Source organism: Sminthopsis crassicaudata, chromosome 4 (genome assembly GCF_048593235.1).
Source record: "Sminthopsis crassicaudata isolate SCR6 chromosome 4, ASM4859323v1, whole genome shotgun sequence".
NCBI lineage: Eukaryota > Metazoa > Chordata > Mammalia > Dasyuromorphia > Dasyuridae > Sminthopsis > Sminthopsis crassicaudata.
The window spans coordinates 135,145,356-135,161,449 of record NC_133620.1 but is presented as its reverse complement, the minus strand read 5'-3'; the positions used below and the strand labels follow the sequence as shown (position 1 = coordinate 135,161,449).

The 16,094-nt window shown below is 33.4% G+C and overlaps 1 protein-coding gene across 9 annotated transcripts in view; it reads left to right on the top strand.

Moving 5' to 3' along the window:
- The window catches only part of ARID1B (AT-rich interaction domain 1B), a 523,204-nt gene that overhangs the window by 151,663 nt on the left and 355,447 nt on the right, over positions 1 to 16,094 (top strand). For all 9 annotated transcript variants that reach the window (XM_074309447.1, XM_074309444.1, XM_074309443.1 and 6 more), the window contains exon 3: positions 6,685 to 6,834. In XM_074309447.1, the coding sequence (XP_074165548.1) occupies positions 6,685 to 6,834 (150 nt within the window). The remainder of the gene's footprint in view (positions 1 to 6,684; positions 6,835 to 16,094) is intronic.

Genomic DNA, 16,094 nt, shown 5'->3' with positions numbered 1-16,094 from the left:
CCATTGATATGTTTTCTTGGAGTTCTTTGAGATATAATTCCCCCAAATCCAGGATACCTTCCTTATTTTTTTATCACAAATTCTAAGTTGGGATGATTATTTCAAGTTCTTCCATTTGCTCAGAATCAAGTCCAGAGAAAATTCTTTTTATTGTTTTTAACCCATTGAAGGATGTAATTCAAGCCAAGAAATTATTGGCTTATCTGCTTTTAGTTGAGGGAACATGCCAGTAGATATTTGGGTAACTGATTTTTCCTGTATTATTACTGTAATTACTCTTGTCATTTCTCATTCCTCAGATTTTTTATAATCTTTTGTTTTACTTTGGGCATCATTACCTTTTCCTTGGTGTTAAATGTATTTATATGGACATTTGTTTGTAATCTTTAACTGAATACTCCTGGACTGTCCCCATCCCACCTGCTACCTCCCTGCAACAATATAAAAAAAAAAAAATCTAAAGTGAAAGCAGAAGAAAAGAAGCAGCATGTTGGGTGCTTGGCTTGAGGCCTCTAGTCAGTTATAGAGTAGACCTTAGATTGCTAACATTAATATAATATTTACAAAGGTAGCTGGCACTGTGCTGAGAGCTTTATAGTGACGAGTTTTTTTATCCTCAGAACAACCCTGAGAGGCAGATACTATTATACTTTCCATTTTACAGAGGATGAAACTGAGGTAAACAGATTAAATAACTTGCTCAGAGTCATGCATCAAGTGACTGAAACTAGATTTGAATTTAAGTTCTGACTCTAAACTCTGCAGTCTACCTACTGTGACTCCTAGCAACCTATCAGTTATGAATAAAAGCCCTGAATAACAGTTGCTTTCTGAAACTTATTCTGAATCTTGTCTTTTATTCTGAATCTTCTATGGAGATTTCCATTTATAAATCACAGATTGCATTCCTTATTATGTACCACAGAACATAATAATTTCTTATTATATACAATAATACTAAAGTCGAAGGTTATTTTTAGAAGATTAATGAGTGACTAGGATTAATAGCCAAAGGCACAGTCTTGCTTTGACCTGGAGAAGTTTAATTATTGGATTAAGTTGGGTTGTGAGTGTTCTACTATCCCACACATGCTATTTTGGAATTATCACTGGTACTATATACATAGATGGCAGTATAACAGTTTTTAACTAATGAATAAGATTAAAATAGTGAATAAAATTGATAAAGGAATATCAGACTTTTGTATACATGTTTAGTACTCCCCTTTCCCCATTTAAATGATTTCATTGTGAAAAGACTCCTACTAATGCAAACTAGCTTCTTTTCCTCAATTTATATTTTTAAAGATATTTGACTAGGATTGTGAGAAGTTCATTGACTGGCCCAGATTGCACAACTTTGTGCCAGGGATTAAGATTCTTAAATTCAAATCTTCTGACTCCAAGCCCAATTTTAGTCATAGTAGACTCTCTGTCTACTGTCCCACTCTTGTGATTGTAGTGTATTTGTGTAATATGTACATATGGGATAGAGATGAGATTGCTATGGGGAATGTCAAAGATAAGGAAATTCCCTGTGTCAGATTTCTCTAAAACTTGTGTCAAATTGTAGCTTGAAGTAGTCAAATTGAAGCACTGAAAAATTGTGACTTGACCCGGGTCATATAGTTAGTATTTTTCAGACTTTAACTAAGACTTTCTGCTCAACAGATGTCTCTGTATTCACCAGGTCTCACATAAACAGACACATATCCATCCATACATGTATATAAATACATTTATGTTGTTATTTTAAGTATTTAGACATTAATTTGTCTTAAGCTAAATCAATTCTTACTATAACAGTGTAGGACCTTAAGTTGGAATAATATCTCATCTATATAGGAATTAGTTTTGTTTCTCTCCACTCAAAAGAAAGAAAAAAAAAACACACCTCTACTACAAAAAAAGAAATTCTTGGGCTTGGATTCCCTTCCCCACTCTACTCCTACCTTCATTGGGATGATCTTCTCTTTTACAAAAATTATCATGTTTTTATGTTATAATTCTAGGCAACCCTAGGATGAAACTAGGCTTCTTAAATACTTCCCATTTGTGACCCCATTTTGCCCAAGAGATTTTTTTGAGTATATAGGTGTATAAAGCAGATATACGAATCAAACATTTACTGCTAATAAATCAGAATTTTGCAATCATCTCATTCAGTTATTCAATCCCATATAGTATTGAGACCCCAGTTTCAGGAGCCTTGGTATAGAAAAAAGGTCATTGACCAAGGAAGTCACACACACACACCCCCAACTGTGTTACCATCCCTAGCTTTATCAGCTGTATCTAATGCATAGTTGAGCCAGTAAAATTTTTCTGAAGCTTATACTCATCAATAAGCTTATTTCCTTTTAGAATACAACACAAATGTCTCATTGTAGCATTTAAATTCTTCTACATTATAACTCTAGGCTACCTTTGGAGACATAATTTCATAGTTTTGGCTTTCATATAGTCTACATTTTAGTTGTTTTTCTCACAAGCTTTTTTTTTAAAGTTTCCATCCCATCTCCAGTCTCCATGACTTTACGCAAATAACCCTTCCAGGTGTTCCCACCTTCTCTTTGTTATTTAGAGTTCTCAGCTTCCTTCAAGGCAGTTTTGGGAAACTTTGGTTGATCTTTCAAGTTATCAGCATTCTTTCTTTTCTCATATCAGCTTTAAAAAATGTACACACCTGTGTGCACATTCAATTCTCTATTGGAAAATGTATGCTTTTTGATTACAACAATTGTTTGAATTTTTGTCTTCATACTAGAAAGTAGAGTGTCTTGAAATAGGAGGCATTTAAGAAACATTGAATTGAATATTATTGGATTACGTTGTTGGTACAATGCTTGTGGGTTACTCCTATAATTTGCTGTGTTTGTATATAAAACAGAAGGCTTTTTGCCCAAGATGATCCTTCCATATTGTTTGTATGTATTCATACAAACTGAAAAGTCAACATGTTAAAGCATAATTCATAGGGGATTTGCTGGCTGTGTTCACGGAGCTTTACAGTCTTTTTAACACTGGTAAAAGTGTTATCCTAACTGCTTCAAATGAAACTGCAAAGATGCGTGTGAAATATAGTATTAGATATCAAATCAAAACATATGGGTGTTGAACAGGAAGGATATGTGTTGTGGCGGTATACAGAGCTCTAGCTAGCATGTGGAGTTGTGTTTTATGGAAATTCTTTGGCTGGGCTCATGGTAGGGACATACATTCATTATGAGATATCAAGCTGTAAAATAAATAAAAGCAGAGAATTCAGGAGTGCCGTTAAGTGGTTTTTCAGTATGAACTTGTCTGCTCAACTAATGTTGGCTTTGTGCAGCGAAAGGCTTCAGTGAGTCATTTTTTACTGATTGCAACTGAATTATTTGTGATCATTCCTGGCAGTTCTGTGAATGCTTTACTCTAGATCCAGTCTTGAGGGATATAAATGCACTTCCTTTTCCCACATTTCCCCTTTTACCCTTTTCCCACTTGTTCAGAATTATTATGTTAGTGAGGTATTTTTTTGTTTCACAGTTATTCGTTGTTTTCTCCTTATCTGTTCTGCAGTGAAATATGTTTTAAGTTTGTCTTTGGTACTTATTTCTTTCTTCAGTGTGCTGGCTAAGTGGACACATATTCTTAGAGTTCTTGATGGGCTACATTGTAATATTAACAAAATTACTTCAACTTCTTTTCTGGAATAACTTTTGTGTCTATATTTATTTTCTTTTTTTTTTTATCTTCCCCCTTCTGCCCCCACTTTTTATTAAAGTACTAAAAAAGCATTTGTGTTGATCATCCTAAAATGCATGTTTCTTTTAGTTATAAATAGTTGGGAGTAGGGCAGCTAGGTGGCACAGTGGATAGAGCACCAGCCTTGAATTCAGGAGGACCGGAGTTCAAATCTGGTCTCAGACACTTAACACTTCCTAGCTGTGTGACCCTAGGCAAGTCACTGAACCCCAGCCTCAAAAAAAAAAAATAGTTGGGAGTATTATATTTTATTGCATAATAGCTAATTTTTACACTTTCACTCATCAAGTATTCTTGTTCTCACACAAATTAGAGATAGGGAAGATTTATTCTGGTCATCTTTCCCTATTAGTTTTCAAACAAAAGATTAGGCAGTTTTCTAGACATGATTGACTCTTGTTGACTGAAGAAATACTATTCTAGTATTAAGTTGTTTTCTTTCTTTTTTCTTTAGTATTTCATATAAATGAGATAGACAGTTCAAAATGAATTTTTTTGTCTTTTCTAGAAGTTTGTGCTCAATATTTTTCCCTCCCTCCCTTGCCTCTTCTGTCATTTCTAATCTATCTCATCTCTCCAAGTTTACTGGTTCTTATCCTGATGCTACAGTCATGTCTTTGCCATCCTTTAAAACAACTAAACAATCCTCTCCCCCTTATTAGAATATACTATTTCTTTAAGCTATTTTCTTTCTTTTTAAAAAAGTTACATGTAAAAACTTTTTTTTGTCATACATGTACATTCATTTTTTTTTTAACATATTTTATGAATCATGTGGAGAGACAAAAATCAGAAAATACAAGGAAACAAACAAAAAAAGAAAAGAAAAAGAGTGAACGTAGCATGTGCTGATTTACATTCAGTTTCCATAGTTCTCTTTCTGGATACTGATGGTGTTTTTCATCTAAAGTTTATTGGGATTGCCTTGGATCCCTGAACCACTGAGAAGAACCAAGTCTATCAAAGTTGATCATAGTACAAACTTGCTGTTGCTGTATACAATGTTTTCCTGGTTCTGTTTATTTCTCTCAGCATCAGTTTCTGTAAATCTCTTGGCCTTTTTAAAATTAGGCTATTTTCTTTCTTTCTTTCTTTTATCAGCCAGATTTCTAGACAAAGATATTGGTTGCTTTTTCTCCTTTCCTCAAATCTTTTCAATCCTCATCATTGAACTAAAACTGCCCTCTCTAAAATTGCCAGCAATCTCTAATTATCCAAATTAGACATTTGGTCCTTGATTTAACATTGTTGACTCTTTTCCTTGATATTGGATCCTTGTTCAATACTTTTCTCTCATAATTCTTTTTGTATTCTTTTACTTAGGGATCTCCCCCAATCCCATCAGATTAATGTTCATTTCTTCATAGATGAGTCTAACATCTAAGTTATCTAGGCCCCAGTCTCCTGAGCTGATTTAGCTCTATATCATTGACTGACTTTGGACCTTTCAAATATATCTAAAACAGAGCTCACTATCTAACACCCTTTCCTCAATCTACCTCTCTTCCAAAGTTTGTTATTTCTGTTGAGAGCACCACCATACTTTCAGTATTCCAGATTTGCCACCTTAATGTTGTCATCTGTGACTCCTCATTCTCACTCAGCCCTGCCACCTGCCAGCACAACATCACGTGGCCACTCTCTTAGTTTCTGACCCCTCATTACGTTTTGCCTGGACTACTGCAATATGTTCCTGCCTTATAAAGCTACCAAAATGATTTTCTTAATCATGTCCTTCTACTTATTAAGTAAACTCCAGTGACATCTCATTTCTTGTAAGAGAAAGTTGAAACTATAATCCTTCCATAATCTGTTCCCAGTTATCAGAATCTTTGGAAGCTTGGTATACATTTATTACTCTTTACTCTTATATCCTGGCCAAATTGGCCAACTTTCACATAGCATTTCTTTTGTCTTTGTTCTGGCCATCCCTCTCTCTTCCATCTCCAACTCTTTCCTTCTCTCTTTTGCAGAGAATCTTCTATTTTCTACAAGATTCTGCTCTAGTACCATTAGCTTGTATGAATTATCCAACCACTTACTAGTAGTAATCCATTCCTTTCTGAAAATATATTGTATTTATGTTTACATATACTTGCCCACATTTATAATATGAATCTCCTCTGACAGAAATATAGGGTTAAGGAAATCAATTACTGTTTAATTTTTTGTTATATTCCTGAATGCCTAGCATAGTTCCTGACCCATAGTAGGCATTTAATAAATGTTTAATTGATTAGTTGATACTTTCATAGCCAAATTTATGCTTTATAGCTTGTTGTGTGCATATGCAGTACTACAGTTTTTTGAAAGTCCTCCATTTGGGAGAAAATAGGCTTATTGTTATAGATAAAATAATTAGTGTAAGGAATTTCAGTTTAATTTTTTTTAATATGCTGTCTCTATCAGGAAGTTGAAGCACATGTGTGCCACAATCATATGCATTCCATATCACATACTTAGCTATTCTTGCATTATATAAAGACTATATTTAGCTTTGGCTTGCTAGGATTTACTTTTATTTGAAATCTTGCATTAAAGTGGTTTTTATCACTTTGTTCTCCTGCTGAAACTTTTCTGTGTAGGTTAATTTTATGCCTAAAAGACAGTAGCTGAGCCTTTTAAATTATTTTTCAAGTCATTATTATGGAGTTTTGTACTTTGGACTAGATTTTTATTAAATTTTCAATGCTTGATTTCTACTACACATAACTGTACATCAAGGTGAAGTCAGGCTGTATTAGGACTATTACTGATACTTGGCTCATTGATGTCAGGGTATCTGTTCTTAACTAATGAATAAGGGGATTAAAAATATTGGATAAAAGATGAAACCTGCTCATGTTTAACTTTGGTGTCTTAATGTAGACTCTTGTTTGATTTTACTTAATAATATTCCTTGATTCACATGCTTGCTCTGTCCATTTCTTCCAACAGATGCCACCTCAGTATGGTCAGCAAGGTGTAAGTGGTTACTGCCAACAGGGCCAACAACCATATTACAACCAGCAACCACAGCCTCAACATTTACCACCCCAGGCACAATATTTGTCAACACAGTCCCAGCAGAGGTACCAAACACAGCAGGTAATCTTCATGATGATATTCATCGTGGGTGTGTATGTGTGCGAATGACTCATTTTGAAAAGTCTTTTTTCCTTGATGGCTTAAAAAAAATCTTAATTTGTACATTTTCAAGTTATATGAAATGTGGGGGGAAAAGATGCAACTAAAATGGCCATAACAATAAATAGAAGATGACTGTTACTATATTGGAATACTGTTTCCCTTCCCTAGGGCACCATGTTCATATTTATTTTGATGTCATTGTATTGTAGGTCACATTGAGCCAGAGAAACTGAGGAGTTAAATCTTACCTAAGCCACATCGTAAGGATGTAGCAAGGCTAGAAAAGCACTCTCCTCATGCTGTCAGACAAATGAATGAGCCAGGGGAGCATTAAGTGGCTGATAGCTGTCAAATTTTAATGAGTCCTACAAAATAAAGTTGAGGTCACTTAACAAAGGGAGGGTTATATGTGAATTTATTATGAAATAGTAGCCAAATAGACTGGACTAGACGACTTCTGATGATCCTTCCAAGTTACAATGAGCTAGCAGAAGGAAGAACTAACTATTGTGTAGTTAGATCTTTCTGAAAATGGGATGAAGTGACTCTTGGTGTGATGAACCTGATGCTTCTGGTCAGAAAAACTATTGCAGTTGGAACTGGAAGAGATTCATCCACCTACTAGTGGTATGATCTCTTGGGCAATTCACTTACTCTGAGAGCCAAAGAGATTTGTAAAAATTTGGACTACATCTTGGGTTCTTAAGCTTTGTTTCTGAATTTTTTTTTCTGTCAATAACTGAATTTCAGTATAACTGATTTGCTTTGTAACTCAGTGTATTTTTATTTATGCTTTTTAAAGCATTATTCTGACAAGGGGTCCACCAAGTTTTACCAAGTGGTCAAAGTGACATACAAAATATGTATATTTTGATATACAAAAAGTCAAACCCTGGACTTAGTTGCCTCTTTCATGATCTAAATTTACTCTGTGATCTTTTCTGATTGACTTTTGAGATCCCTTGTAACTCTAGGATTCCATGGAACTAGATTACAAAATCTTCTGTATATCTATTTATTTTTACTAATAACAGATATCCAGAAATGGAATGTTACCTCTTGAGGGAATAAATTCCCTGTCCCTGGAGCAGTTTTTGAATGATGGCCTGTCAGAATTGTTTATAAGAGGACTCATTCTTTGGTGAAGGGGTTAACCTAGAGAACCTCTAGGGAACTTTCTATATCTGACATTCTGATAAGCCAGAGTTGTTGACTTTGTCTTTATGCTTATAAACTGGAGGTTGGTAGGCTATTCTAATTACTTAATTTTTATTTTGTAAAATAGATTTTTGTAACCTAGAAATTGCCTGACTCCTCAATTAATAGATGCATGCTGACCCGTTCAGTTTAAAACTGTATTGTTTAACTTAACCTGGCACCTTAGAAAGCCAGTGATAACTCCTGTAACAAATTGAGACGAGGTGGAGGGGTTTTATGGTAGTGAAGGGGGCACTGTCTCTCTGAGATTGTCATTAGAGCTTAGGGCTTTATGAGGCATTGAGATTGATCATAAATTGTAAGTTAGAAAATGTTTTGTTCTTTCACCTAGCTTAATGCCTTACCCCACAGTAGTTACTAAATAAAAGTTTGTTGGATGAACTAATTGATCCTTTAGGAAAGAAAGACAGAACTTCTCTCTCCTTTTGATAAGGAATAGTTGTACTTAGGTGCATGCTACTACCACTTGTAATGGCAAATACAGAAAATATTTTCTTTATTCATCCTCATATTTAATGCTGTGTAGTTCTGATAAAATAAAATTTCAGTAGAGGTCATATCTAAATTATTTATGTTTTCCCCTCCCATCCCTTATGAACTATATATTAGTGGTTAGGAAAGGGTTGTTTTGGATTACTGGATAGATAGCAGGAGTGATGTCGGTCATTTCATGTTCTTTGGCATTTGAGTTCAGTGCCATGTAAAAACCATTAAAGAAAATACTTTTGTTCAGGTTTATATTTGCGAATAGTTTTATTGATCAGAAGATATTGCCAGTTGGCACATGTAATGTCTGTTTTTAGCCTTTCAGGTTTCTTCTTCTTCTTTTTTTTTTTTTTTTTTTTTTTTGAATGGCAAGCATTTCCACATCAACACATTATTGCTTCTGGCAATGTCATTTCGTTGTATGGTGGCATGTAAATAAACAACTGCTTCAGTTGTTTTTAAAGTATTAATGTTCTAAAAGTAATCCCATATTTTTAATTTTTAAGGAATTGCTCTTTTTGTTTTTCTTCATCAAATGGTTATAGTTCAGTGTTAATTCTTAAGACATGTTAGGAGTAAAACAAAGAGAATGAGGTTACAAAAAACCACATCCAGGGAAAGATTGAGGTCTATAGTTCTGTGATACAAAGAGGTCAGGAAGGATGAGGATTCAGGAAAGACCCCAATTTCGCCAATTAAGAGATTCTTGGTAACTTTGGAGGGAATAGTTTCAGTTGGGTGATGAGCTGAGAATCCAGGTTACAGCAGGTGTGGAAGAGAAATGCTAAATGGTTTTCTCAACATTTGCTTGAGGAAGAAATAACCCAAGATAATTACTGTACATGGAGGTATATAATGAGGGTTGTTGTTTAAGGATAAACTGATCTTAAGTATGTTTATCAACACCAGGGAAGAAATCAGCAGATAAAGATGCTGAAGGTTAAAGGGGGGTGGGGGGGCGGTCAGAGGGAATGAAAGTTGGGGCAATGCAGGATTGACTGTTCTCAGAGGATGAAAATGACATTACTACTTTGGGATTGAGGTACACTTTGATTGTGGTGGCTCAGATTGCTCAACCACAGGTCAGGCCCAAAATGAATATGAAAACTGTTGGCTATATACCTTTTAGAGAGCATTGTCTGTGGTTTGGGGATTAGTCTTTTTATTTCTAAGAGATGCTCACAACTTGTTAAGCATGATTTACAAAAGTTTATTTTGAGGGTGTTTTTATAGTGACTATTGAAACTACTTGTTTTTATGACAGCTTAATTCTACTAAGGACATCCCTAATGCTTTGACTATCATGCTGTAATATGCAAATGATAGATTATATTTTGAATAGGTTTTGAGTAAATTTTACCATCAGGCTTGGTAATTAGCTGACAATTTAAGTATAGTTTTCTTTAACACAAAATGAGTAATGGATGCTGCATTTTTATGTTGACGGAATATCTTTATTGCTCTATTTTAAAAATTACATGTGTTTCTTTTAATATATTTTAAACCAAATGTATAACTTTAAATAATTTTCCCCCATATATTTAGAAATGGCACAAATCTGAAAACTAATGTATTGATAGATGATTTTAAACAAGTTATAATTATTTTATGGCTCATTGGTATTATGGCACAATATGGAATGTTGTTTTTCAAGTTCTGCTTTTAATGACAGTAATGATTATAACAAAATATCTTCAGTGTGTATGTGTATCTCTAATTTAAACAAATATTTAGGATTTTTCTCAAAATGGAATATGTTAGAGCAATTCCTGCATTGAATAAATATTTATGGTTTATTCATTGTAAAGAAAAAATACAATTCTTCTAGCAGTAGATTTTCAGTTTGATTCACAATTTTATTATGCTTTGGATTTTCTTGAATTCAAGTTTTATTTTTTTTCCTAAATCACATCATTACTACATAAATTATAAAATGCCATAGAAATGAAAGTTTGTTATTTTTATTGTGACTATTATTGTTAACATAAGACGTTTCTCATCTTTTCAATGGAGTTGTGATAGAAATGATTTTTTAGATAAGTCACTATTGTTGAATTATTCTTTTACTTTTAATTTTCTAAGGATTGTTACACAACAATTAAAATTGCTGCTTATTGAAGTTGAACATAAGAATTATAATATAAAATCATCTTCTGTAGTCTTACTGAAAAGCTCCTATAGGTACCTTGTTAAAATTCTATAAGTGGACAGGTCAGAAGGAAGGTATGTTTTCACATAGTTTTGACATCTTCAAGGGGTGTTTGTGTGAATGTGTATGACACATTGGCAAGGCAATTGGGGTTAAGTCACTTGCTCAGGTCACATAGCTAAGAAGTATTAAGTATCTGAGGTCTGTTTTGCATTTGCCAAATTTATGTATCCCGTATCAATATTTTTTTCCCCATGAATTTCTCCCCCTGAAGCAATTGAGGTTAAGTGACTTGTCCAGGATCACACAGCTAGGAAGTAAGTGTCCGAGACCAGATTTGAACTTAGGTCCTCCTGACTTCAGGACTATCTACTGTGCTATCTAGTTGCCCCCATTATCAGTATTTTTTTTTTTTTTTAACATTCCCTTGAATTACTGGCATTGCTCATGAATTTGGTTTTCTTAAAAATATCTCTATTCTATAATATTTGTTATAATTTTTATCTCTTATTTCCACAAAGAAATAGGATGACTCAATTCTGTTTAGCCTTTTTTGTTTACATATTATTTGCAGAGTACTTGTGACTATTGCTTCTTCAGGGCCTTTTGATTCTTAGGTTTAATAGTAGGCTTTCCACATTCTTTTTCTGAAGGGAAATCACTGAGGTATATATTTGATAAACCCAGCATCATATAGTTGTTGTCAGCCTTTATTTTAGTCTGATGAAATTAAATCTTGTTATAAAACAAAAATTTTTTTATTTCCTATCTTATCATTTGCTTTTTTTTTTTTAAGTTCTTCTGAATTTCTTCTTTTTCTTTTTTTTTTTTTTTTGTGTGTGTTAGAGAGAGTGTGTGTGAGAGTTAGAGAGAATGAAAGTGAGTTAGAGAGAGAGTTAGAGAGAGTGAAAGTAAGAGAGAGAGAGTGTGTGAGGTTATTAATTTATATTGTTTTGTTGGCATGCTGTCCAACAAACTATAAATATTTATTGAATGAAACAGATGAAGCCTGGTATTGTGCAGGTGTTAATTGCTTTTTACATGTTCTTTCCATTAAACTTTGATTTCTGGATACCAGTTAGTCTTTTAACATATTCAACCATGGCTTATTCCTTGATAGTTTTATGATCAGCTTCTTCTTTTTTTTTTTTGCCTGGAGGATCCCAACATCTTTGTAAACGTTCCTTTTGTCTATCACTTCTACTTGATTCTGCCTTCAGGTTTGAAACTTTAATTCTCTATCTTTTCTTGGTCTGTGTTTATAAATTTACATTTAACAAATCTCAATTATATTTTTATATTATTGGGAGAAAGATTCCAAGATAGTTAAAGGCTGTTTTTAGATACAGCTAGATAGCTTGATCAGTTCAATAATCAGCTGTTAAATGCTTAAAAAGATATTTTGGGTCAAGTCCTTCTTTAAAACTAGTTTAATTCTGGTTTTGAATGTAATTAAGGATAAATTTACCCATAATGGACATTGACTACTTCAGTGAAAATCCCATGTTTTACATTAGTTTTTTGGTGACATGTTTTAAATCTAGAAGGGTCTGTTTTTGTTTTGTTTTTTTATTCTAGTACACAAACATGCTATGAGTACAGAACTGAATCCAAATCTTTGTGAGACTCAATAAAAAAGATACTAATGTTTCAATGTTTTGTTTAGATGGCTTGTTCAACTGTTACTGAATTTAAAAAAAAAATTAAAATATTTTGACATAAATCTTTCTGTTCTTGATCTAATGTATTTTTAGTTTTATTTTTTATGAGCACTTTTTTTTGGAGGGGGGAAAGAAGGTATTCAAATTTCAAATGCTTCACATAAAATAAGTAAATGCAAAATTAGCTTATTGGAGGATTCACTGATGTTTTTATCTTTTGGTAGCTTAAATGCTCTCTCTGAAAATGTTATATTTTATATTAGTTCTCCTGAGCATTATTGTGTTTTGGTTTATTTTACATACATATATATGCATGCATATATGTATATAGATTTATTTATTTTTGCAAGGCAGTTGGAGTTAAGTGACTTGTCCAGTGCCACACAACTAATATATGTTTAAGTGTCTGAGGTTGAATTTGAACTCAGGTCCTCCTGACTTAAGGGCTTGCGCTCTATCTCCTGTGCCATCTATCAGCCCCCTTTTTTGGTGTAGTTTTAAAATTTATTTTAAAAGTAAAAGCTTTTTATTTTCAAAAAACATACAAATATAGTTTTTACCACTCACCTTTGCAAAACCTTGGGTTCCAATTTTTTCTCCCTTCCCTGACCCCCTTTTTTATATATACAGCAAATGTGCAATTCTTCTATACATATTTCTACATTTATCATGCTGCACAAGAAAAATCTGATTAAAAAGGGGAAAATGAGAATAAAAAGCAAACAAACAACAACAAAAAAGGTGAAAATATTATATTGTGATCCACATTCAGTCCCCACAAACCTCTCTCTGGGTGCAAATGACTCATTTTCTGCATTTGCAGAAGTTGAATGATATCTCCAACAGAAGTTGTGATATCATCAAAAGTTGAGCAGGATCATTTCATTTTAGTTTGATCAACCTATATCCCAGCTTGAAAAACAAGTTTTTCAGAATTTTTCCTGTTACTGTCTCATTTCCTATATAACTAGATAATATACTAGACCTGGAGTCAGGAAAACTCACATTCTGATCCAGCTTCAGACCCTTTACAAGCTGTGAACCTAGCCAAGTCACTTAAGCTCACATCTCAGTTTCCCCTATAAAATGAGAATAACAATAGTACCTCTTCCAGATAAATTTCACTAGTATACCTACTATTCCTTTAAAATCTTTTGTGCTTTACTTAGTACTATTATATGTTTTTCAGTTGTTTCCATTCTTTTGGAGTTTTTTTGGCAAAGACACTGGAGTGCTTTTCCATTCCTTATCTCATTTATTAGACGAGGAAACTGAGAGAAACAGGGCTAAGTGACTTAGTCACACATCTGGTAAGTGTCTGCAGCCAACTTTGAACTCAGGAAGATCTGTGTTCCTGACTCTAGTAGAGCTTTTATCCACTATGCCACCTGTCTACCTGTATGTTATTAGTAGACCTCTGTTTTAATGAATATCACTTTCTTGGTCAGCTAGACATAAACTGGTTGGTTTCTATCAACTGGCTGAAATTAGTACTGTTTTTCTTATGGATCTATATTTGGCTTTGTACCAAAATCACTTTCATCCATTTCATGAAGGTACTCTGATTTTGTTATGGTTCCTAAGTATAATAATTCAATTTGGATAGCTGTGCAGTATTAAATATTTCTTAGAAAACCAGACATTCTAAGGATGTACTGGTAATTTTAAAAGGGTATTTTTCTTTTTTTTTTTTTTTTTTTTTAAGAAAAGAATACTTTCTGGATCATAGAATTATTTAGAATCTGCAAATGTGATGAAATAGTTCATGGGAAAGATTTCAGTAAAATCGAATTTGAAAACACAACCAGATGTTTCGTTTTGAATAAGACAGACCTGGTTGGAGTGACTGGTATTATTGGACAAGTTACCAATTAATTTCTTAACCACTCATTCCACGGTAAACTCAGAATTGCTTATATGGAGGGCACCTTAGAGTGTCTTTCAATTGCCTGGTCTGTGTTCCAGGAAAGGAGTCTCCAGAAATTATCACCATCACAATTTTAAGAAACATGTTAATTAAAAAAAAAAAAAAAAAAAGATTTTATTGATTTTTTTTTTTCATCATTGTACTCCTCTCCTCCATGTCCCACAAACACTCCTCTTTCCAGATAGTTATCCAACATAACAAGTAATAATTTTTAAAAATGAAAAATAGAGGGAAAAAAACATCACTGATCAGTATAGTTAGCCCTTCTACATCACACAAGGGATTTGTGACAAGGCATTCCCATGATTTGGATGATCCTCTTTTCAGACCCCAAAAGCCTGAATTTTTCCTTTCTGTTTTATGGGATCTCCATATAGTACCTTATTGTAAAGTTCAGCTTAAGTATTTGTAGTAGTAAGGTTATTTGTCTTCTGCTGGTCTTTGTGTGTTGTCTTGAGACTTTTGTAAAATTCTCCCAAATTCTCATTTAATTTCTTATGGTGACCTATGATATATCAAAACTGATGGGGACAATCATGATGTGGAAAGAGTAACTGTATATCCCCAAAGCCTGAAAATTCAAGCAGTGTGAATTTGTGGACCCCAACTTTGATATAGAGGGAAGTCTTCTTATATCTCTTTATAATTTTGCAACACTTTTTTTGTTTGTGATTTTCTCTTTACATTGTTGTAGATATTGTTTTCTTGATTGTTTACTCTGCATTAGTTCATGTAGATCTTTTATTTTGCTATATTTTTAACATTCATTATTATAATATTCATGTAACACGATTTGTTTATCCATTTCTCTACTCAATTGTATCTATTTTGTTTCCAATTCTTTACTGTCCCCAAAAGTGCTACTGTAAATATTTTGATGTATATAGAGAATTTCTTCTTATCAATGCCTTTTAAACATGTTAACTTTCATTGACTACTGTATCTTTGCTTTCAGATATGTTGATAGTGGAAGAGTAAAATCTAGGCTCAATTGTTTGTTGTCCTACTTGCTCAAACCTTAGAACAGGTATAAATTTCACCAGCGGCAGCTAGCCTGCACCATGGGTAGTGTTAGATTTTGAATCAGGAAGAACTGAATTCAAGTCTGCCCTTAAACATTTGGTAGTTTTATGATCTGGGCAGATCATTACTATTTTTTGCTTCTGTAACCTGTAAAGTAAGTTGTAGTCATAGCATCTACCTCATGGGGTTGTTGTGAGTATAGAAAAAATACTTTTAAGTGCTTACTTAGTACAGTGTTGGTATATTGTAGACTCTATGTAAATGCTTACTTTGTAATAATAAGAGAAGTCTTTCCCATTCATTTTGTAAATATAGGATATTTCAAATAATGGCTTTATTGACATAATAGCCATTTTCTGAGCATCTGTTTGTATATTAGTTTATATATAGTAGTATATTAGTAATTAGTATATTATATTATAGCTAGGTGCTATATAGAGAAGCCTACCTTGATATTATTGTTACTGTAATGAGAAGCATATGATATGTGTATTGTTACCAGATGTATTGTAAACTTGTAGTAATTAAAGTACAGAGTACTATAATGGTTGCTATAGGGCTTTAAGCTTGGGAGGTTATAGAAGGCTCAGTGGAGGAGCTGGTCCATGAACTGAGACTTGGAAAACTGGTGAGAACAAAACATTGTAAGGGAAATGTGGGGCTGGGAAAATGTCTTTAGGAGAACAATGAACAGTTCTATTGTTATAGGGAGTAACCGTAATAAAGATGCTAGTAACATAGGTAGGTATGTATG